The 24557-nt window shown below is 42.8% G+C and overlaps 2 protein-coding genes across 4 annotated transcripts in view; one reads left to right on the forward strand and one right to left on the reverse strand.

The window, feature by feature from the left end:
* Positions 1 to 137: 137 nt before the first annotated feature.
* Positions 138 to 3707, reverse strand: pofut1 (protein O-fucosyltransferase 1). The gene is made up of 7 exons (XM_042098707.1): positions 3506 to 3707; positions 3081 to 3202; positions 2597 to 2779; positions 1476 to 1588; positions 1176 to 1368; positions 699 to 941; positions 138 to 375 (listed from the first exon to the last, which is right to left on the reverse strand). Exons 1-7 carry the CDS (start codon positions 3639 to 3641, stop codon positions 181 to 183), a joined length of 1185 nt encoding a protein of 394 aa, XP_041954641.1. The 5' UTR covers positions 3642 to 3707; the 3' UTR covers positions 138 to 180.
* Positions 2713 to 24557, forward strand: part of plagl2 (pleiomorphic adenoma gene-like 2) — a 42035-nt gene continuing 20190 nt past the window's right edge. The window contains exon 1 of one of the 3 annotated variants that reach the window (XM_042098703.1): positions 2713 to 2798. The gene's annotated coding sequence lies outside the window, so the exon portion shown is untranslated. Of the gene's footprint in view, positions 2799 to 12695; positions 12948 to 24557 lie in introns of those variants that run through there. The other 2 variants (XM_042098701.1, XM_042098700.1) reach the window with 2 other exon arrangements.

Below are 24557 nucleotides of genomic sequence, written 5' to 3' on the forward strand. Positions count from 1 at the left end.
GTGTTTGCTGGTTATCGATCCTCCCTTTTCACATTCTTCCTAACTTTGAACATAATAAAAAAAATATATAAATGGCAATCAAGTCCATTATCTTGTTATACCTAAGAATTATAGCTAAATAACCCACCCTGGCATTCTTCATATGGGATGCAGGCCTATCTTTATTGCTTTTGGAAATATTCACAATTCATCATTCTTTCTTCTTCTCTCTGGGTAGTCCATGCCAAAAAATGAGGAAGGGCGACCATGGATATCCCTGTCTCGTTTCACAAAGGCAGAGAACGAGGACACACAGTTTCCAATGAAGTGGTCTGCTTGACTCAGGATGTAGAGGTCTACTTGTGCTGTGTCTGGACGCAGACTGACTACCTTTACCTAGGAATGAAAACATGCCAATAGAGAGCCATTAGTAGCAGTCCTATGAAGCCAAACAAATGACAACCCTCTTTTCTTGAACTTGTCTTAATGACTAGATGGACAACTAACCAGGAAAAAGAAATACTGTAAAAAAAATAGTTTCAAATTGTATTGCAATATTACAAGTTTTGAAATGGAGTACCTGTTTTTTTTTTTATTTTATAGTAATACAAGTTTTATCACACTTTAATTGGTCGTTGATGACTGGTGTAGCTATTTTGAAACGTATGTGGTGCAAGGTGGAGTGTTTTAGAGTCTATGTTTTTCCTATAGAATCTTACATTGGCCTTGAAGGTTTTCTGGATCTCTGAACTGTAGGACTCGCTGTCGGTTGCTATGTAGATGGACCGAGCAGAGGTCTTCTTGACCCAGAGTTTGAGAGCTCGTCGGATCTCTGCCAGGTCCGGCAGACACATGGGCATAGTGAGGGGCAGAGCGGTCTGCCGGTCGTAACCCACACACTGTGGAGAAGCCATGAAGTGTGGTCCAGCTTCTCCGTTCTGCAGCAGCTTGCAGGCATTTTGCTATGAGGTTCGTGTGAGAAATGGAACAGTAGGGTGAGACATAGAAGCATGAGGGCTGGTCTTACTTGACTTACATGTCAAAGTGCAAGTGCACAGACATAAACGTGATGACTGCATAAAGAAATGCATGAAGAACAATGTGAGTACAGACAAATAAAAATGTATTACAGTATGTCTGGTTTTCAGTTTTAAAGCTGTACTTCATGCTGAACAGTTAACATGATCTCAGCTCACCCAGTCAGAGCCAATCCTGAGGTGAACGCCCACATAGGGTCTGGTTAGGTGAGCAGACATGAGCCCCTCTCCTTCCTGCACCAGGCGGTCTGACCACACCACATATTTCTGAAGGCCTACATGCTCCTCCAGGACAGGGAACTGGGCGGGAGCTCCAGGCAAGGCCAGCACTGGGTGCTCCGAAGGAGGGAACCTGAGAGGGAGAGCGAAGAGTAATTTTTTATTGCCTTCACTGCAGTGGGTGTTATTCAGAAGGAAGTTCATCACACAATGCATGACATGCTTTGATTTAATATATACCTTTTTATCCAATGAGGCTGAAAATAAGCACTGAAGGACAGGCCACCAAATAGCACAGACTTGTCAAACTCTACACCAATGTGATCCCAAAATGGGCCGAAAGGATTCCCATCCTAGGAGACACAAATGCAGTAACTTCAAATGACCCACAGATGGCAGTGTTTATCCACTTTCATTTTGTGAACATTCTATGATTATACCAAAAAAGGAAAAATAATATTTGACATATTTTAGGAATACCTCAATTATACCTATATCAGTTGCACCATCAGTGCATAGGGCCTTGCTTGCTCAGTGCGTTACCAATATGGTTTCCTATAAGACACTTTACTTTCTTGGGATGAACCGAAATTCGGTCACATTATTGATACCATCACTAAAGTGCCCTCAGAAGTGTCCTTTTTGTTGGCCTTTATATGGGAAAAATGTTTCAGTGCCTACTACAGGTATATTATATATGTGTCTTAATGTGTGCCCTTCTAGTGTTGAAAATGTAATGCAATGATTTAACGTAAGGTGCTCCTTGAAACGGTTTATACTTGTTCCCGACGTGTGTCCTTCCATTAGAAAAGGGTGCCATTATGGAGTGCTTTGTATGCCGCCCCTACATGACAGTGATCCAAAGGGTGTTCTTTCCACTACAGAGTGCAGTGGAATGACGCACTGCATAGTATAGGCTACTACAGGTGAGAAAGCAAAGAGAAGTGCCAAAGTAGGTGCTGCTCTAGTGAATAAAATGGGATGTGGTGAAGTATAGATTGTCCCAATTTGCAATACCTTAGGGAGGTCTCCTAATGAAAAGACACAAACATGCTGCATTTACCTGCCAGAATAATACTAAAAATAAAATCTAACCTAGAAACATTGGTTACATTATATTCAGTTAACCATGTTTGTTTGCAAAAAGTAGGCTAAACAATGTTAAGGTTTTTAGTTTAGCATAGTCTTGTTACTTTTTATTTGGATTTCCTAGCATAATGTTAATTTCCATGACAAATTAAATCTCTTTCATCATACTTGATACATGGTAGCTTTTTCGTTATCCCTTTTTATTTTTTCACCCCTGCCCATCAAACAGCTGGGGCTCACCACTGTGAGTGGTTGTGTCCCACACATCTCACCTTCATGGGGCAAGTCTTCTGGTCGGGGCTCCTTTGAGCGGCCGATTCAAAGCAGTATGCCATCCTTTGGCCCGGAGGCCAGTGTTTGGGTGCCAGCTTCTCCATGAAGTCCTCCAGGCTCACCACTCTGTGGTATTGACTCAGAGGCTCCAGCTGGAAGAACTCCCTGTATGGGACATGGACCTGACGCAAACATCGACTAGTAAGTTCCACAGCTCTCTATTTCACATTAGAACATGTTAGCAGACATTGCTCACATTTCAATTTGCTTGTGATGCACCCTGCATTCTTGAGCAAAACAACTAAATAAACAAATAGCCTATATGTACAACAAATACAATCGAATCTTCAATAATGCATGGTTCCCCAGACTGGCTACCCCACATGAGATGTATTTATAATCCTTCCTTCCCAACTCAATTTGATAACCTGCCCTATAGGGGTCTGGGCACATGAAGAGAGGAGTCGGGCGTGTGGTGCTTACGTTAGTGTGTGGTGGCGCGTGATGTCGGTAAACAATCCAGGGGGGGACCGCAAGCGTTCGATTCAGCAGTTTAGCAAAGGCCAACGACCCTAGAAAGTGGTCCGCCTGATTGCCGAATCGGCCTGTCATACAAAGCAATACATTCACAAATTACAAGTTAACGGCATTATCTCATCGTGACACTTTGTTACAGCACAATAAATACCACTAATGTTATCTTAAACTTGCAATGCCGTAGGCTCGGGTTTATCTTAATACTAAAACGTTACCTTAAATCGCACACAATAAGTAACCCATGGAGTCAATCTAGCTTTCAATCTATTGCTGAGTGAGATTTTGAGCCTGGTCTGAAGTTAGTTACAATGCTGAATGATCAGAGCTACAATGTTACATTAGCATTATGTTAAGTATAAAGGTCTGTTTACCCATGCATGGACAATACAGAATGTATCCATTTTCATCCCACTTTATTGCTGTGGCATCCGTCCAAATATGTGGAAAGACTACTGTACATAACGAGATTAAAACGCAAAGTTTAAACTGTCCCCATTTAGCCGCCATTGCAGATCATCCACGATCCCAGAATGCATTGCGATATGAGGTTTATTTAACTCTTTGCATCCTGGCAGTGCTTGGGTAGAGACACAACGGCTTGGTTAATTTTGACTAGAGAAAAGAAGTGAAGCAAACTTAAAACCGAAGAAAATGCTAGGTATCACCATCAAATAACCTGCCAACTGTCTATCAGTGGTGAAGTTTTAACTGAAACGTTTCCATAGCCTATCGTCTTGCCAAATTCATGTTGCACACCAGCAGAGACGTCTATTTGCGGTTTCACAAAACACCAAAGTAATGCAATCAATCTTACTAATTTTTGAATAATAGACGGTCATTTATTCGTTACAGAAGTTTCACATATTATACATTTTATTTTAACAGTGACCCATTTAAGAGTCATTATCGCGATTCGCGAATTGCACTGTTCTACAGACGAGCATGTTTGTTTATTGTTATAAATAAAATACTATTGCAGAATTTGATGTGCATGCATAGTCTAGGCTACTTATGAATAGCCAAGGCTATTGGAAAACAGAGTAGGCTAGATTTGAAGAGGAATATTTAACTGCAGCCAAAAATGCCAAAAGTTATTGATTATGTTCAAGGTTTCAAATAGTTTTATCCCTATTTTATTTAGGCTATTTATTGATTGATTTACTATCAAGAAATATCTCCACAAATAGGTTTGTAATAATGTAACACAACATCCATAATACAACTACTGGTTTGGCTATGTTTTAATCAAACCAATGTTTGAATAGTACCCAAAATAGGCAAGCTTATTCAGTTTTAAAAGGTTGCTTATATGCCAAATGCTGTCTAAAGTCAGTCACATGTTGATCATCAATGGTAACTACAATGATAACAAGATATAGATGAAACAGTGCTTACATTTACTCAGAGGGTCTGTCATTAAAGACTTCATTAGTAGCGACATGTGTGTGCAACATGTTGTATAACACAGACATGTGGTGAGAAGTGTTCTTAGTCTGGTTTTATTTAATTCCTCTCTCTCTCTCTCTCTCTCTCTCTCTCTCTATGTGTGTGTGTGTGTTGAACTGGAGGCTGTTATGTCTGTGTGGAGGTTGTTATCAGAAGATTTTCAATCATTGGTTCATCACCAGGGACATATATGTTGACAGTGTTCCATCACCAGGACTGTACATTAACCGTGCTTCACGTGCATCCTGGGTAAAGGTTTTCTGAGGTTATGTGTGATTGTATATATAGTAAACAAAAACAGGGAACTGAATGCAGATGTCTGTGATGCCTTGCTGGAGTTAATTGAGTGATAATTGTTTAATTAGCTTTTATTGCAGCAGCATTTAATGCATCCAGACACTGCAAATGTCGGAATTAGAGGTGAACAATGCATACTGCATATCAATCATTCATGTTTCAGTAGAAGTACACATGCATAGGAACATACACACATATGTACAAGCGTCGACACATACTTTGTGACTTTTCAGAATGAAACCTGATGACACATGTGTGAGTGTGCTGAATACTTTATGAAGTAGGTTAATTCCTCATCGGAATGAGGCCTGGTCAATTGCTACCAGGTTGTGGAGTCGAATGGTTGGAAGGCTTTGGTTGGCTGACTGTTATAGATTTTTTTTTTCTGTCTCTCAGTCTTGCAAAGAAGAGAGAAGGTTCAAAGCCCACACCCACTCTTCAGTCAACACATCCTGCAGCATTTTTCTTTACTTATTTTTCCTTTTCATTTCATTTCTCTTTTCGTTTCCCTCCATTTCTTGCTTTCTTTGTTTCTTCTCTCTTTCTTTCTTCTTCTGTCTGCCTCCTTCTTTGCTTTCATTCCTTCTTTTCCTCTCTTGTTCTGTCCCATCCCCCACGCTCAGAGTCTCGCACACACAGTTTTTCATTGTTAGAGATGACAGCAGTGATAACAATGCAAAGCACCGCTCAACTCTCTCACTGCAGTTCTGAAACTTCCTTCAGGTGGGAGACTGAATCAGATCCCTTAAAGGGCATGACAGAAGTTAAAAACACACCAGGTTTCTACTTGAAGCCTTTGCTTTCTGTTGAACTTGCGAAGAGAGAGAAGACATTTTTTTAAATCTTATCATCAAAGTGTTTCAAAAGCAGACATACAATTACTGCACATTGAATAAAATAAAATAAATTGCTCTTAACCCCTAAAGTGTTAGCATGCAAATAATCCCTCTTATCACTGCTACCATATCTCAATTTCAGTCTCTCTTTGTCCATGATCCATTATTCCGATCACATTTATCCATTTGTGAGATGGTTTTATCCCAGGAAATTATATGTAACATTAACCTTACCCTATGCAGATGGCTGAAGAAGAAGGCAAAAACATATTAATTGTCAGAGCACAGTGCATGTGATACGATATAAGCCGATATATATGTGTGGCAATAGATACAGAGTCGCAGATCCCGATCCGAGAGAGACCTGATGCAGCGCAACATTTTGGTTCTACTTCAGCGGTTTAATACTGCAGGAGCTGATTAGAAAAGAACTTTAGGACTTCTCAGGAGTCAGGACAAACTATGATTAACACAGCTGAAAAGACTGTCTTATATATATAACTTGAGTTGGAGGTGGATGATCTTTCATCCAAAGATTCCTGTGAATGCTGGATACATTGGGTCCCATTCAAACCTAAATCCATGGTAAAAGTGCACTACATTTATAGGCCATGGTTAGAGTAAAACTAATAAATATAGCATAGATAAATATAGGCCTATAACATTAATTAACTTTTGACAAAGAAATTCCTTATTTGGTTATGAATGAAAGGTGAATACATCAATCAATCGAACAGCCTCCTCAAAAACATTCTTTCAGACAACACATCTATATCCAGCGTGATTTAGGCTTTAATAATGTAAAAATGCAATTAAAAAAACTTTTGCAGCTTCTCCTATAACTAATCTATAATCTTTGGCAGCAGACCATGTGAAGGTTGTGACGTCGATGAGTTTAAGGGGAAACACCAGGTCCACCCATGCACCTTATCAGTCCAGTACAGATTCGGAATTTAGACCACCCTGTGTGTGATACCAGTGAGCACTGACTAGCTACTGGGCTACAGCCCTGTGAACAGTCCTCACTCCCATCTCTGTCGGTCTACTCCCTGACCCTCCCTATACCTTTCTGCTCTCTTATATGCAAAGCTTGCAAAAATTGCCATTGCACACATGCTCACATATCTTTAACTTGCACATGGGGTGTCACCCAGACACTCTGCTACCATGCCAATGGGACAACCCTTTGCTAAATTGTGGTGATTTGTCTATTTGTTCTGCTTCATTTTTTATTTTTTTATTTTTTTTACACCAGCAGATAGGAATTTTAAAACAACACAATGTAGTTAATTTACCTTAAAATAATTGCTTCACTTCTTTTGATGATTTGTGGACTCATATTAGGCAGAATTGTATCTCTGTTGATATAGACACACCCCCAGAATGCCTGGTATAGTACTATGTAGCTCCCTTGTTCCGACCAGGAACATCACAATCAGAACATGACCCCTTTTTGTCAGTTTTTAACACATTTGGTAACCCCTTAGCACTAAACAGGTACCCGGTGCATTGAAAATTGATGAAAAGAAGAAATTCTACATTGGGTCCTAATGGGCAAAGTGTATTCAGTCTATGAGCAAAGTTCTCATGCATGAACTTACAGAATCATGTGGCATGAGACCCACTGCTGTTTATGCTTAGGATCTTTCTCATGGTATTACATTTGCAAATAGAAGTTGTGTAGTTATTAAGTAAGCTTTAGTTTGACTTTAGACTTTGCACTTTGCCCAGCATTTAAATTAGGGACCATTGAACAATTACTGCAATGGTGCTTCTGCCATTTCTCTTATATTCTTTCTTGGCAGTCAGTGTAGACATTGTAGACAAGTTGAGGCAAGGTTATCGCCTGCATATTTCAAACATACTTGACAACTCCTTTGCTTTAAATATATGATCTATAACATATGATATAATATATGATCTTGGGTTTGAAAATGGTCACAATTTACCTGTTTGGTTGGCGATGAAATTTCTGTTAAAGCTGAGAAATGTTTTATTTTGTAAGTCGCTTTGGACAAAAGTATCTGCTAAATTCCATAACCGAATACTTAGAGAGAAGGAGGAAAAAAATTGGATGACTGACATATGAAATAGTAGGTAGAAGTCAGAGGTGAGGTAGAGGCAGAACTAATTTAAAAGAATCTACTTGACAGATCTACAGCTTATTTGTTTAACGTTACAATTACTTTTATCAAGAATAGATGTCAAGTATCAGCGGGTACTGCAGATGCTCATTTCTGGAGACCACATCTTTTCCCATGAATGGGGAGAGACCAAACTAAGACATGTCCTTTGTGTTATTTTCAGTTTCAGCATCATCCTGTGCAAGGGGTTTAACCACAGAGTGGAAACCAAGTAAACCCTTACCCGGAAATGGATGGCAAAATGGGAAAAGTACAAACCTGATGAGACTCTGCATCGTTTACATAACAAAACCCCAATGAAAGCCATGGGGGAAATGACAGAGTTGTGAGTGGTGTATATGCGTGGAGCCAGGGATGCTTCTGCTTTCACACACTCTCTGTTGCTGATGATGACTCGCTTGGTGGTTTCACTGTGCGTCTAAGCTGTTTATCACCAACCTCTGGTAACATAAACGTCCCATCTGTTTTTAACCAAACACGTAAAATGGCCCCAGCCCATTCCCCACCAGTCTGGTACTTGGTATAGAGAAGGAGACTCCGCTTTGCTTTTTTTCTGCCTTTGCATCATTCTGGTGGCAAGGAAATCCAGTCCAGATGTGTACAAATCATCCCTGTGACTAATTGCCATTGTTGTCATCGATGCCTCTCTTACGTGGCTTTTTTTTCTCTATAATGGCAGGTCAGGCTTTTGCAAGTGTTGGGTTCTGCTTAAAGACAGAAAAGTAATGGAGAGGAGCGAAGTGACAGGGGGAGATAGAGAGAGAGGGAAAAGAGAGGAAGAGGTAAACTGGGATGACACTGGAAACTGTTTGGGATTAGACTACTGGCTGTGCCCATGTAAACAGCTGCAGATGTTCCAAGAATGCCCACCAAACTGTGTCTATGTTATTTAAAAACATCCTCCCTGTTCCTCTGCGTTTACTATGTTTCTTCTCCTACTTTTTGAAATCATGGTATTCGTTCTCAAAAATGGCGAAAGCTGATGCCTGGAGTTACCAGTGTTAATCAGACCTAATTAAGCAGTGGTCAGAGAGTCATAGAGGACGGGCAGAACTTTGAAACGCACTCTGCTCTTGTTCTTAATGGCTTTTTTTTTTTTTACAAGCTTCTGAGATGGCGAGTGAGGTTGGGTTGGGGCGGAGGGGGTGGGCAGGGCAGTAAGGCAACCAGACAGGCAGGCATGGGGCAGTTCCGGTGCTGTGCAACATTTCAGCGGGTATTGAGGTACTTTAAAATCAATCTGGAGCTTCCAAATAACAGACCACCAGTACGCCGCAATCAGACCAAATGGTCTGACCACAGTGCTCTAAAAAATAGGAAACAAATAAATAAACAAGCATATAATGAAAGAAGACTCATGCTTTCATGCTGGCACATTCTTTCCCCATTTTCGGAATGTGGTTACATTTAAATATTCTTTGGTCTTGGTTTAAGAAGGAGAAAGTAGCGCTAACAATTTAATCATACAATGTGGGACAGTGGTGAGATGAGAACTGATGGCCAACCATTTGAGAATAACAGTGATTTATTAAATGTCTTTGCAGTCAATGTATTCATCACATATGACCACTGGTTAGCATTAAGAAATTCATCATTCGTAAGCAAACATAGGGAATATCAGTAGGTTGACATCATGCCATCAGTTAGTAATTTCCAAACACTGTAAACATGATGAGGTGTCATCTCCTAACCTTGTCCTTTTGCCTGTCCCATAAGTGTACATCTTACTAAGTAAGTGTCTGAAAAAAAAAAAAACATCACAAACAATCCTTCAATACAGGAATGCAATATTAACAAATATACTGCATCATAATATAGAGGACTCTCCCTCTGTTTCCACATGTTGTTCTGTTTCCATATACCTGCTATGAAAGGCAAAATGGTTTAGATTTTCATAAACATTAACTTCCCCCTGTAGAACAATAGCTTTGCAAGCTAATTATTATGTGTCACATTTATACATGGCCACTGAGAGATTAGTCACATATATCAAGATATGGTTCAAGAAAGAATATAAGGCACTTCGACATAACATGTCCTTTCCAGATACTGTAAATAAACACGCACAAAACAATAATATGATGATACAATTCATATGTGTCATTTTCTTATATCTCCTCATAGTTTGGTGTGGGATGAAACTCTGTCAGTTTTCTAACAGTTCACAAGAGCATTTTAATGCTACAAAGCCTGACAGTCAATGGGTGAGATACAGAGATAAATCTACAGAAAAACACATCAACAACCAAAAGGAACAGAGAGCATAACTTTTGCCTTTAATTTATAGTTTTGTTAGAAGTGATTAGTTGGGAGAAATGTTATTCTGAATAGAAATGTTCTATACTGTTGATTAGACAACACCTTGTTGTCCAGCTTGCATGAAGTCCTGGATGTAACACCTTATTTGATCAAAAGATTTCTGGGGAGGTTGGGCATAAATAAAATAAAAAAATAAAACTTATGATGATAAAGGCAAACAACTGACTTCATATTTCTCTTTAAATTGTGGTTTCCCCTTTTATCTTGTTCTTCACTATAAAAAGGAATGGCCAAGAGTGATTAGAACTAATTTAAAGGGGGGGGCTTGGAACTGGAACTTACAGAACTGCAGAACTGCACAGAAGAAGCAGGCATGTTCTTTGCATAATACAACATGTTTATGCCACACCAGATGGGAACTCAATTTTTGGAACATGTCTTACTAAAGATCACAGAAATAAGTCATCCAATTCTAATCATGATGATCCAAATGACTTGAAAACAAAGTGAGAGAAATTATTGCAAAACAAAGAGAAAAAACACAAAAATTCTTGGGAGACATTGGAGTTTTATTTGGCAATCATCTGCCTTTGTGTATGATTTCAGCTGTGTTATATAAAACATTAAACGCGTTGTCTTAAGGTGCGATTAATTTGTTATAACTAAATGCCATGAGCAACTTTGAAAAAGCTCATTTCCGTTTCACTCTTCTTTAGAATGGGCTACGAAATATTTTCAGACGAAAAAAAACAGTTGATGTTTGAACATCTAGAAATGCATTGCATTAATGATGTTTTTGAAGTCCACAGTGGAAAGGGTTATCACATGCGTATCCCGCAGTTGCAATAGGCGGCTCAGAAAAAAATATGGCAGAACTATTTTAATTGATCCAACTTCTCCCCTGTCTGGGAAATATCATGTAACGAATATTTGATCCGTCGAAAACAAATAGATCAAAAATAACTTTTAAGAGCACAGAAACCTATTCTCTTGACCAACCATCTCAGGCAAAACAAACAAAAAAAAAACATTTCGTTAGAAACTACCTGATGTTATTAGTCCACATGATGAATAGATGTCCTCTTATTGTGAATTGCTTTCAAACACTCACTAATTCCAAAAATCTGAAATCTCATGATATGATTACCATCCTATTACGCTTTGGAATCAGTAGGCAAAGGCAACTACCCTTGCGTAGCCGGACAATCCGGAGGTATTTCTCTAGACATGAAAAAAACTTGGAAACGTGCTCTCGCAGCAAAGCATTGAACACGCCGAGGGGCTTATTGAAGACCCTTGCTCCCCAACCCCCTACTCTCCCGCTCTCTTTCTCACACACACACACGCACGCACGCGCACACGCAAGCACACACACACGCACACACGCAAGCACACACACACGCACACACACACGCACACAAACACCCACACCCACACACACCCATCCGCGGGTCGCAGGCATGTGGATGAGAACGGGGAGGGGGGTGGGGTGATGAGGAAACGAGTTGGTATGCCCTGGAAGTAATTCTTTCGCCCCAAAACACAAGGTGAAACGGGACCACCAGAGCATCGCACGTGGGACACCACTGACTATTCCCTTAGAGCTTCTCTGGGGGAACGTCAAGCTCAGTTGTGCTGATTCCATACAAACAATTTTGTTAAAAAAGAAATCCTCTGAGTGTTGTCAATTAAGTTGTTATTGTAAAGATCCTACAACCTACCCTGCCATGTACAGTGTTCTGCTGAAGCCTGTAAGGGTTGTATAGGCTATGCATTCCCACCTTCGTTTTTGAGCGTTATATGTGACGAAAATAAGACGCTGTTGATACTTTAATATGCATGTATTGGCATATATTTTTGAGCAAGCTTCATGGATGTGTCTCCTCCATGGAACCCACTCCCCACCCCTCCCTAGCAGTCAGCTTTCCTATGACCAATTTGCCTAGATTTTAACAGGGAAACTCTCACATGATTTAAAGTTACACTCTAACCTGATACATGTGCTTAGCCTAAATAGATTCATTTATTTATTTTTAAGGAAACCTGTGAAGTTGTTATATCAATTGGTTAACATGCTACAATACCAAACTGTAAGAATATGACAATGAATTAACATGTAAAGTCTAAAGAACTAAAATAATCTTACATAGGCTATAGAAAGTTTCTAACTGTAAGATATGTCTTACATTTGCAAATCAAAGAGCCATCCCAATTAAATGGCCAAATCTAGGCTATTTCTGTTATAATGCATAAGACATAACTGGTTGAAATTGATATCTCAATAGGCGTAGGCCTACCTGTATTTCCACACGCTTCAAAAGAAACATCAGGTATCAGTTACATCGATCTAATCTGTGTTTAAATTAAATTTAGATTTCGTTGTTAGGCTATCGTCGTCTGTTGACACTGTCACCCAAACGTAATTTTAAAAGTTATATTGGGCCGTTGATTTTTCGATTGGAATATGTTTGACGCCACAGCTGAAGATTATTTATTTATTATTATATTCAATGTACGGTCAACGACAACGGAAAAAAACAGTTTACCAGCCCCAGTAAAAAAGTTTGTGAAAGTGGCCTGACGTCACACTCCCACAATGCTCGCGCCCCACAACTCTGCTGCTGCAGCCTGAGGAGAGCGAGACACACTCAGGCCCCGAAAAAAGAAAAATTATAGAAAAAATTGGAAAAAATAATAAAACAACAGATCGAGGGGAGAAAGACCGGGAAAGGTGGCGTGGGGGCTCCCACGGTAGGTTTGCGCCTAGTCGGTGATGGAATGTTACCGGGGTTCCTTGTGAAATTGACTAATGCGGTGCTGGAAAGTTTTTGGTGGGTAACTGCTCGTTTTCCTGCAAGTCCTCATAATGTGGCTGCACGTTCTGATGTGTGCATGTTTTTTTTAATAAGATCTTGATAATTAATGCGCTTATTTTCTTCAAATGTCGATACCATGCCGATTACGAGACCTCGCTGACATAGAATGTGATGTTATTATCTTAGGATCGGACGTCATTTATTTTTGGTTATTTTGTGAAAGCGTGTACAAGCTTCGGGTATTTAATTTTTAATTACGTGATCGGCTGGTCCTCCGAAGCTCTGTCGATAAATATGTTGTAGAGAATAATGATTTTAGTTGTAAACAAAATGTATTGGGTGCTTGCTGGTTTCGGCTGTGTCGATTGATGTTCTGTGTGCGTTTTGAGTAAACAGCTGAATTTTAAGTAATTTCTGAATATTTATGGTTCGGAGCATGTCTCTGTAGTCGGTTAGAGAGAACGAGGGATAGATAGAAGTTGGAGGAACGTCTTCGTGCTTGAAACACTTCTTATAAAGCAACAAATAAGTTTGTGGAAGTTCAACTACAATGCAACATGTATCGATTTGTGCACCGTGTTACAATGTATCAACTCTTAACGACACAACGTGTCAGAAACGTAAAACTGTCAAATAATGTCTTTCGCTGGTCTTGTCTACGAGGTTTCTTCTATGCTGTAATGGTTTATCTGCCAGGCGAGTCGTCATTTGTTTGTCAGTGATCGGATGTTACAGGGCGGATTGTGCATCGATGTGACTTTGTGTCCTTTGCCTTGTGTGTGTGGGCTTCTGCACGGTTCTGGGCATTTAGGATACCCCTAAAAGTAGGAGTGGTGTCTTCATTGAACTGTAGAAGCACTGGTTGTTTTATAGGCTTCTGCAGTTGTTGTAGGCTGTATTGATTAAGATGTGTTCAGTAGCCAACGGCATGTTATCATGGTTAAGTTCTGTCTCTATAGGAGATATAGCGTGCAGGGCATAGCCTACATTTTAACCATTGGGCTCGGAGAAGACTTCTGTAGCCTAGTTGTTCGTTCTCAGTGCCAGGCCTGATGTGTTCAAACATGAGTTAACAGAGTTGAACCTTCCTTTATCAACTCTTATCTTTAACTAAGTTTTGTTTATAGACTAAATGAGATCAACTGTCAAGAAATCAAACTATTAGCCCCCTGCACTATAGGCACGTCTGTGTATGTCTAGGCTACTGTTGTTCTGGATACATCAATCTTGCAAAAGAGAAGGAAAGACAGGCCCCCCAAGGAGTTGACTCTATGTGAACACGTTTCTTGGTTTTGAATTGACGTCAACTCCCTCGTGTGTTGCTACAACTGTATAAAGTGTTAACGTTGACGTTATATCTAGCTAGAACACCTGTGGTTGTTACAGGCCATATGGAGGCACATGTTGCAACGCCGTCACTATAGCCTACCTTCAGGCGGTTGTCCCTAAAGAAGGTAGCCTAGCCTTTTTTAGTTATGTACACAATACAAGAAATATTTCACATGTCTCTTTGAGGAGTAAAGCAGGCATGTCACTTCACTGATAGCCTACTGTTGTATTCATATTCGCTAACTCAGTGTCGACGCCATAACCGCAGCCAGTTATTCTATGTAAACATTAAAACTCACTGAATTGGTCTGAACTATGCACTAAAACAGAACGGAAGCAAAAACTTGACCAAAACTTCCTTACAGGCCCACGCGCGGGCAGGTTAGAGAGCACGTCCTCGGATCTGTCACAGGCGTGCTCCATCAAGGCCCACTTCCACTGCCTCGAGCTACATAATAAGGAAATGGAAGTGAGATCGTCACGAGACAATGCCTTTGTTATTTACATTGCTGTGTCTTGCAAGTTGAAACGTATATTTTCTGTGGGTACTTGTATGTAGGGCGACGTGTTCACACGTTACATAGCTTCTCATAGAAAACAAATGATGAAAGACTAGTGCAATTAAATTTGTTCATACCTTATGAGACACTTTTCAGATCTCACAATCATTGTGCTCTTCGAAAATAAAGCATACCAGTGGAATGATGAAGTGACATGTATACTTAGACCTGCTTAAACATGTGATGTTTTTGAAAGAAAACAAATACACTAAAGTACCTTGAAGCCAAGAATTATATTGAATGCATTGGCCTATATAATGCTTGTTTCCTAGTTAAAATACAATTTATTCAAACAAAATTGTCACATTAAATTACTAGATATGGTTATATTAATTAAACATAAAACTTCTCAGACTCCAACCTAAATTCAAAACAACAAAACACTTTCTTTACTGGATTTCCTTTCAAACTGAACATTTGCATCGCTTTTCAGATGAATCAGACATAATCTGCGAGGTGATAGGACGAGCTCAGCGTGATGTGTGAGAACGTTTATCACCGTCAAACAAAAGTCGCACCACTTTTCATGCTACATCTGTCCATGTGCTCTTTGAAAAGGCAGCACACTACATGCCTGGTGTGTGTGTGTGTGTGTGAGAGAGAGAGAGAGAGAGAGAGAGAGAGAGAGAGAGAGAGAGAGAGAGGATACATGTGCGTTGAGGGGGGGTTTTCCTCTGAAAACATCCCACAATCCCTTGCACCTCTGTGGGTAGTAGCCTGATTATCATGAGAAAGGAGCATCAGTTGGACTGATGGGAGGAACAGCCTTTGGAGAGGACAAGCGCTAGTTAATAACCAGGGGAGACTTTGCTAAATCCCTGATCCTGCTCACTGGGCCTTGCTACCTTTGGGATGTGTGCAGGGCTGGATGTTGCTGCCCAAGTGATTAACATATGAGCGGATGTTAGCTCTAGAGCAACATGAATATTGTTATTTATTTTGTTTTAAGTGCTGCGTGAGAAAAACTGCTCACTGAGAGCCTGAGAACTCTGTTGAGTGTGAGTGTGTGTGTGTGTGTGTGTCTGCCTGTGTATGTATGTATGTATATATGTGTGTGTGTGTGTGTGTGTGTGTGTGTGTGTGTGTGTGTGTCCATCCACATTTTCACAAGAGAGAGACTTTGCATAGTTGCGTGATGCACAGTGTATGTGTATGTGTGTGCGAGCACATGTCATGCGAGTTAAGGGTTATTTATTTGGCCTTTAGTGTTTCATGCACAGTAGTCAGGATGACTGTTGAACTCTGGGGGTGCTTTGGACCCTCACTCACCCCATAAAACAAAACACGTAGGGAGCTAGAAGGAAGGAGGGGTAAAAAAGATAGAGAGAGAGAAACAGGGAGGGGAGAGGAGAAGGAGACGAGAGATAACATCAGGCCAAGTTCACAGGACTACTATCACTCCCAACAAATCCCCAGTACCGCTCAACAGCCTAGCCAGATAGTTATCTATGTGTACAGAAACTAAAACATCCCTTTTGGCCCCAGATGCAGGACCTCACCAGTTTATTCCCAAGTGTTGCCTACCTACATTATAGGACTGGGAATGAACTAGAAAGAGTTGTGTGATTTCTTTACACTTTGAGAGTCTTCTGTGTTTGTAAGGCTATCAGTGATCTGAGGAATTATGTTTCATTGCTTTGAATTGAAGATAACTCAGAAGAGAGGGGAATATCTGTGATTTTACATATAAGGTACTTAAGGGATTATGAATGTTGAGACTTTTTTGTGAAACACATGCATAGAAGGTGTAATAATCACAATGTAATTTGGGCTGGTATGTTTTTTTATTTGTGTAATATATTCATTTTGGGGGGTCGTCATTTGTGGGAGTTACATGTGCTCTTATTGTGGGAAACTGTAGAATAATAAACACTTGGGTTTGTGTTGTGAATCCCTCGGGAACTTAATCAAAATGGTTCGTAAGAATCAGTTTTATTTTTGCTGTATCCGTTTTGGAAGAGCCCAGAAAAGAGTTTAATCTGCAACAGTGACATTTATCTTGTAAATGTAATTAAGCTTATGCTATATGCTTCAGGGTCCAACGTAATAACATTTATTTGAAGGACAGATGTTAACTATTGTTTCTGTCCTCTGGGCATTTGGAGACTTTGTGGTATGTTAACATTTGTTGACAAATTAGAAAGCCTAGACACATAAGCAAACACATTTAAATGCCTGGATAGCTGTGTGAACCTTACAGCTATATATAATCATTTAGATTCATTTTAATTTTTACCAACTATACAAAAAATACTTTGCACTTTGTGTATGTTTTGTGTCTTGTACATAAACCTGTGCATGAAGACAAACTTGAGATAACCTGGCTAACACGTGTCTTGTACTGGACATACGCTGGTGTTTTTTTTTATGACCTGAAGGCAGGGGCTCGCACCCCAAGTAACATATAAACGATAATGGCCACAGTCTCAGGCACAAGCTCAATTGACTCTTTTGGGAAATATTGCATACCATAGCCACGCGTGCTGTTTTTGGCAGCAAAGGACTGATGCTCTCGAGCAGACAGATAAAAAGAGTGACAGAAAGCAGACATCCCGCATGCAGAGGGATGTTCACACATGAACCCATCTGCTGTGTCTGTCTCGCGCGCACACACACACACACACACACAGAAGCACACACGCACATACACATATGTACACATACAAACACTCTCTCACACACACACACACAGAAGCACACACGCACATACACATATGTACACATACAAACACTCTCTCACACACACACACACACACACACACACACACACACACACACACACACACAGATCTCTTTCTCTCTTTTTCTCTCTCCTTTTTCCCTCTGTCTGACATTGTGCTTAAAAAAGCGGTCACTCCCAATCTTAAACCTTTTTACAGCTGACACTATATACACATATATGATCACACATTACCACAGCAACTATATAAACTGAATGCATATACAGCACACATGGCAGCCTTTTGCACATACACATGGTCACACATGAACAGCAACAGAGGGTTTTTCGGCTGGCATACATTCTGACGGCACTTGCAGTATGCGGCGTCTGAAATAGTAAGAGGACGCTAGATGCTTGAACCACATACTGCCACTGTTCCTGTCGGAGCTTTTTCTGGGAAGAGTCAGGCAGCTGTGGCTTTTCAGGACTCAGTTCCATCCATCACGGAGCACCCATGGTTTGCACCACACACACACACACACACACACCCCTCCTTCTGCTAGTTCTGTCTTTCTACTTGCCTCTCTCTCTTTCCCTCTTTTCTCACTCTCATTCTTCTCTCTCCATCTTCTCTTCTCTCTCCATTCCTCTCATCTCTGAACATGAGATTTTTGTGTGCCGGCTTTTTCTTCTTTCATGTTTTCTTGTAAATTTGCAAGGCTCTACTTGTATCCTAGTGCTGTATGTTATCCTATCATAGAGATCTAGTATTCTAACTAGAACGCCGATGCCTCAGAAATGTGCAGTGAAATACCATATGTGTAAAACAAGCCACACATGCTAGCTCCATCAGACTAAAAATATTGATAACATGCTCACCCGCTTACTCATTCACTTACTCATTTCATTCACTTGTTCCTCCCCTCCTGCACACATCCACACACTTTCCCTCTCTCTGTCTCTCTCTCTCTCTCTCTTCAGTCACTTCCACCGTGACGCATTCTCCTTATCCACCCACTCAGGTGTTCATGGACTCATTTATTCTCTCTCTCTCTCTCTCTCTGACTGTCTTTCACTCTCTACCTCTGGTATTTTCACTTCCCTGGGCATTTCACTTGTTTTGTTTACCCACTTGCGCAGGTGCCAGACTGTGTGTTACTCTGTGAGAAACGGTACTGTGCCTTGCTGTTCAGCTGCAGATTGCCCCAAGACAGACAGCCACACTTGTGCGTGACAAAGGCTTATCTCTCATATGATCTTATTATCTCACAACGAGCGCATTGGTCTTTTGGTCTAGCTCCATGGCGTAACGGCACTTTCCCCGCTCTGGAGCGCGCGCGCGTGTGTGTGTGTGTGTGTGTGTGTGTGTGTGTGTGTGTTGGTCTCTTGCAGACACAGATTTACTCTTGATCTGACACTCCATCTTGGTCTCTCTCTCTCTCTCTCTCTCTCTCTCCAAACAGTATTATTTTTCCATCTTATATTTGGGGGCAAAGCAGGCGGTGACTCCAGGGTCGTTGAGTTTTCTTGCCCCTGCATGCTATAAATGTGCTCTGGCTGAACCTGAGCGGCGCTCGAGCAGTCGGTGCTGCGCATTAACCTGGACCTGAAGAGCGGCGCTCGTGGGCCCCTCAATGCAGAGAGAGAGGGGGAGAGAGAGAGAGAGGCCAGTCATGTGTGGAGCACGCAGCGATCTGGCAGTGCCACCGTATGAGTCAGCAAACGGCAGGAAACCTGAGAGCTGGGACGAGGGAGAACGAGCGGTTATCGTCGCCGCTGCAGTTGAAAAAACAAAATGGTCTCATGACTAACACAGCAGAGAGAGAGAGAGAGAAGGGAAGGAGAGAAAAAGAGTGTTGCCCTGATTTCAGAAGACACATCCCTCCTTTTCTCCCTCGTCTGAAGTGATTTTTAATGCCCTCTCAGTCCCACCCTTTTTGGTAATCCCAAAGCCCACACTCATCAGGCCTGGCCCAAACGAAGGGAAACTGAAAAACAGAACAGCGCTCTGCAGTGAGCCAACGAGAGCCTGTTTGAGACAATAGTTGACCGTGCTGTAAGCACTCCAAATCACACTCTCCTAATGAACAATTTATTGGCTCAGAAGAAAATTCTGGACAACTTTCAGAAATCTAATATTAGGCATAATATTTGGTAAATAATGACCTGACCAGCCTCACCCAAAGAATAGTGTGAGAAGACCACAATGAGTTTGAAACACTGACACAAACATGTCAAGTGTAGAGAGAGAGAGAGAGAGAAAGAGACAAAGAGAGAGCAAGAGAGAGAGAGAGAGATAGCCGTCCACCTCACTCAAGACATGAACTCATGTAGCCTGGACTGTCCCCGCCTCTCTGGTCACCCACAGCCCAGTGCTATACCTCATCACCCCTGTGGCCTACAGTAGTGCATTGTGCCGTAAGTGTGGGCCGCCTACACCACCGCTGCACTTTTAATGTGCTTTATTGCTGTCCTCTGTCACGGTGGAGGAGGGTCTACCTCCTGCCACAGCCTCGCTGGGGAGTCAACACGCCCGGCAAACACACACACACACACACACACACAAAATACCCCCTCCAAATAAATCAGCATTGAGTGTCTGGACATGTGCCCAGTACGTGGGGCGCAGGCTGCATGGTGTGGTGTGGGGCAGTGTGGAGCGGTGCAGTGCAGCGGATTGGGGGGTTATGTCACTGCTTTTTCACGCCTGTGGTCACTGCTCTTGGCCCGACCCCAGGGCTCCTGTTTAGCGAGTGAGAAAAGAGAGCGAGCGTGTGCACAAGGAGGGCTGGTTGGCCGACCGACCCCCCTGTGTTCCCACCCACCTCCTTCCTTTCCCTCTCTCCCTCTGTCTCTCTCTCATCTCCCTCCCCACCTCCTCCCTCTCTCTACATCTCTCTCTCTCTCTCTCTCTCTCTTTTTCTCTCTCTCTCTCTCTCTCTCTCTCTCTCTCTCTCTCTCTCTCTCTCTCTCTCTCGGTTCCTGACTCTTAATCCTATGACCTGAGCCTGTCGGTTTTCCCAGAGAGACCAAGCGAGAGAGAGGTGATGTTATTCATAGTGCTTAGTTGCAGGCGATGTGGCAGGGGTGATTTTTTTCAGATTCCCGGCGGCCGTGCGAGGTCAGGGGAATTGCACGCGTGTGTGTGGTGCATTCTTTGATTGGGACAACTCATACAACTTTGATGTCCTTTCTTGGCTGACCACTTCACAGTGCCCAAGCCATTTAAGGCACAGAGGGGCCTTAGTGTACCCGCTCACAATCAACTGTTTTGACGTCAGAGAGCAACGTCACTGAAGGTGTTTATGTGCTCTATTTTTGTTTTGTTTGTTTGTGTCTTCACTTCTGGTGGTTGGTTTGGTGTTTTACGGTTTTACGGCTGACTGTTTTTTTATGTTTGTCTTGTCGCATCAAAAAGTATCAGGTGTTTGGCCACAGTTTTCAGGTCCCGTGCAGCTGTGGTGTGTGTGTGTGTGTATGTGTGTAGGAGTATCCGTTAGGGGACACATTTGAACACTGGGGCCAAGGTCGATGTGTGTGGATCATCCAGCTGAGAGGAGTAGAAGGAGAACAGTGTAGACAGTTAAGATGCATTATGTGGATCAGTAGATTGGTGGTTTGAGGCAAAATATTGCTGTTTTTGTTAAATATCTTTCTTTTATTTAATCTTTTCTTTCTTTCTTTTGTGTTCATAAGTATACTCTGTGCCTCAACTCAAATAGTTTGTGTGGTTTTGTTCTCACAGTTCTTACCTTTGTGTGCAGCAGCAGAGAACACTTGTGCTTGTGCTTCTTCGCTTCTCTCCTCTTGTCTAAAGTCCTGCCCTCTCTCTCTCTCTCTCTCTCTCTCTCAGCTCTCTCTCTCTCTCTCTCAGCTCTCCTCTGCTTTTCAGTCTTTTTTGTCTTCTCTCCTGTCCTCTCTCACATCCCCCTTATTAATGTGCTTTGCTCTGTTCTCTTCTCTCTCCTCTCCTCTCATCTTCTGAAGTGGCTCTCCCTCCCTCCCTCCCACCCCTCAGCACAGCTCACCCCAGTGGCCAGTGTAGGTTATCGTGAAGCTGGGGAGACACAACTACGCTCCCAAGGATGGGAGAGAAGAGAAAGAGAGAGAATGTGAGAGAGATGGAGGAAAGGGAGGGGGGAGTCCCTGAAAAAAGAGGGAAAGACAGAGTGGGCGAGCAAGAGAGAGAGAGAGAGAGAGAGAGAGAGAGAGAGAGAGAGAGAGAGAGAGAAAAGAGAAGTAGACAAATGACATGGCTTCCATTCTTTCCCCCTTCCTTTCTTCCTCTCTCCTCCTCACTCCCTCCCTCTCTCTCTCTCTCTCTTTCTCTCTCTCTCTTCCTTCTTTTCTCTCTTCCTCTTTCCTCAGAGTCGGAGTGAACAACAACAACAACAGGAGGGGGAAAAAATGAAAGTGGAGTGACAACTGTGAATCCCCTTCTGTGTCCCCTCCAGGGCCAGTGTGAAGTTTTCAGTTTGATTGAAGGCCCCTTTTCTGTAGTGTGTGGTGTGAAAGCTGTCCTAATTGAATGATAAAGTGTCCCGAGATGGAGTCCAGTGAATAGGCAACAATGCACAGCCTGTGTGTGGTAGAGGGATTTTGGTCCCCGTCCAGCCTTTCCCTCTCCGCTGCGAGAGGGGGCCTATTATGAAGGGCTCTGCTGGACCCGGTCACGTGACTTGACTCCCTCCCCACCCCACCCCACCCCCCACCACCACCATCACTAGCCTCCACCCTCCACGTCCTGCACCCCTCCCCTCCCCGGGCTGATGCTGGCCAATCAGAGCCCGGCAGGGGCCTGTTCACACCGGCCATGTGGTTGAATGGCCTCATTTTGTGAGTGGCTGACTCTCTGCGCATATCTCTCTCTCTCACTCTCTCTCTTACTCTTTCTCTCTCTCACTCTCTCGCTCACTCGTTCAGCTCAGCACCTATCCTAAGCAGTGGTCCACCCCAGAGAAGGGAATGGGAGAGTGAGAAATCCCTGTCCATGCACACTCAGCTCATAGCTATGCCGCGAGCAAGCAGGCAGGCAGGCAGGCAGCCGCACGGCACCCATTGTTTGTGAGAGACCAAATTACATTAAAAACGTCTTGTGACTTCCGAGTTGTCAGCTCTTAAAGTATTTATTTTGCATAATCACCAAGTGCTATCTGGGCAAGCTCAGAAGGAGGTAAATTGAAACAAATCAAGTTTGCCGCGCTTTGACTGTACTTAGGTAGCTGTCTCTGTTTTGATGTACAGCTTAGGCTAGCCAGGTCTGATGTAGAGATATATGTGTCTCTGAGCCCTTGAGCCAGGGGTATTTGCCCTCTATTTGCTGTGGTATATGGGCCTGTTGTAATGGGCCTCGTAAGTAGTATTTCTGTGCTGGAATTAGACGTCTACCTTGCCCCCCATCTCAGCTAGATGGCAGTAATAAGTTGTTTGTGTTTATGTGCTTATTTCAACATTTGTTGTGGAATGAGACAGGGTGGGTGTGTGTGTGTGTGTGTGTGTGTGTGTGTGTGTGTGTGTGTGTGTGTGTGTGTGCGCGCACGCGCTCTTCACAGAGCATGATTGTGGTTTGTATTTATTACATTCAACAACAAGTAGGAGTCAGGAGTAAAAAAGATTGAATGAACAGTATGAGAGAGAGAGAGAGAGAAGGAGGGAGGGTGACTAAAGACTGCAGTTCATCTGGTACTGAAAAGGAGCTCCTCGTCGAAGTGGGCAATCTGTTAACTATTTTACCCTTCATGTGAAACCTAACCCCCTTTCAGCAGCTAGTGTATAGGCCTACTCTAGCATCTGCCTTCATCTGAATCACATAGGCAGACACACACACGCACACACGCACACACACACGCACACACGCACACACGCACACACACACACACACAAATACACAACTCCTTCTCTACAAGTGAAATGCTTTACTACACGCATACCTCACAAAGACACACTTCCCTATGTAGACATGCGTGAAGACAATCAGATGCATATCCCACACACACACACACACACACACACACACACACACACACGCACATGCACATACACACTCTCTCACACACAGAGACAAACACACAAAAGTATAGACAAGCCCGGCACAAAACAGCAGTTGTGTTGGCAGCGCTGCGGAGGTAGTGAGCTGGAAGACCACCCTCCGGCCTGGGGGCCATTCAGCCCAAGAGTGTGTGTTTTTATCTCCGGGGACCCGAAGAAAAGCTGAGGAAAGCGCCGTGTTAAAATGTGTTAATGAATAACTCCCAGAGACGCTGCCGCCACTGCTCCTACCGCCGCAAAGGGCCTTCCCCCCCCCATGGTCCTCAGGGAGTCCCCTCCTCTTCAAAGCAGTCCCCCTTTTCTTTCCTTTTGGCTCTCTCTCCCCCTCTCTCTCTGCGTGTTCACCACCTCCGTCTCTCCCTCCATTGCTCTCTCTCTCTCCCCCTCTCTCTCTGCGTGTTCACCACCTCCGTCTCTCCCTCCATTGCTCTCTCCCTCTCCCTCTCTCTCTCTCTGCGTGTTCACCACCTCCGTCTCTCCCTCCATTGCTCTCTCTCTCTCTCTCTCTCTTACTCTTTTTTTCTTTTTATTCTCTCGTTCTCATTCTCTCTCTCACTCTCTGAATGCATAAGTGAAATTGCCCCCAGGCTGGCGGTGGGGGTGTCACTGGGTGTTGATGGTGCAGAGGGAGGGGGATTGTGTACCTGTTTGCATGCTGGAGGGTCTGTGTATGGTGTGTGTTTTTTGCCATCCAGGCATTCAGTGTGTATGTGTGTGTGTGTGTGTGTGTGTGTGTGTGTGAGTGATTGCCCCCATGTGTGTGCTTTCATTTGTGTGTGTGTGAGATTGTTGTTTAGATGTGCATATGAGGGGCCAAGGGGTGCACCCCCAAAAGCAGTCAGGCTCGGCCGATCAGTATCTCCACATCAGAGCTGGGGGATCTTGGCTCTTTGAATATTCCAGTTTTTGGGGAGCAGGGCAGACAGCGTGGCATTATGTAGCCGAATCCGGCCACTCGCCCGGGGTACCAACCCCCCAACCCAACCCCCCCCCCCCCCGACAATCCCCTCCTGTTCTCGTCTGATC

Source organism: Alosa sapidissima, chromosome 7 (assembly GCF_018492685.1).
Source record: "Alosa sapidissima isolate fAloSap1 chromosome 7, fAloSap1.pri, whole genome shotgun sequence".
Taxonomy (NCBI): domain Eukaryota; kingdom Metazoa; phylum Chordata; class Actinopteri; order Clupeiformes; family Clupeidae; genus Alosa; species Alosa sapidissima.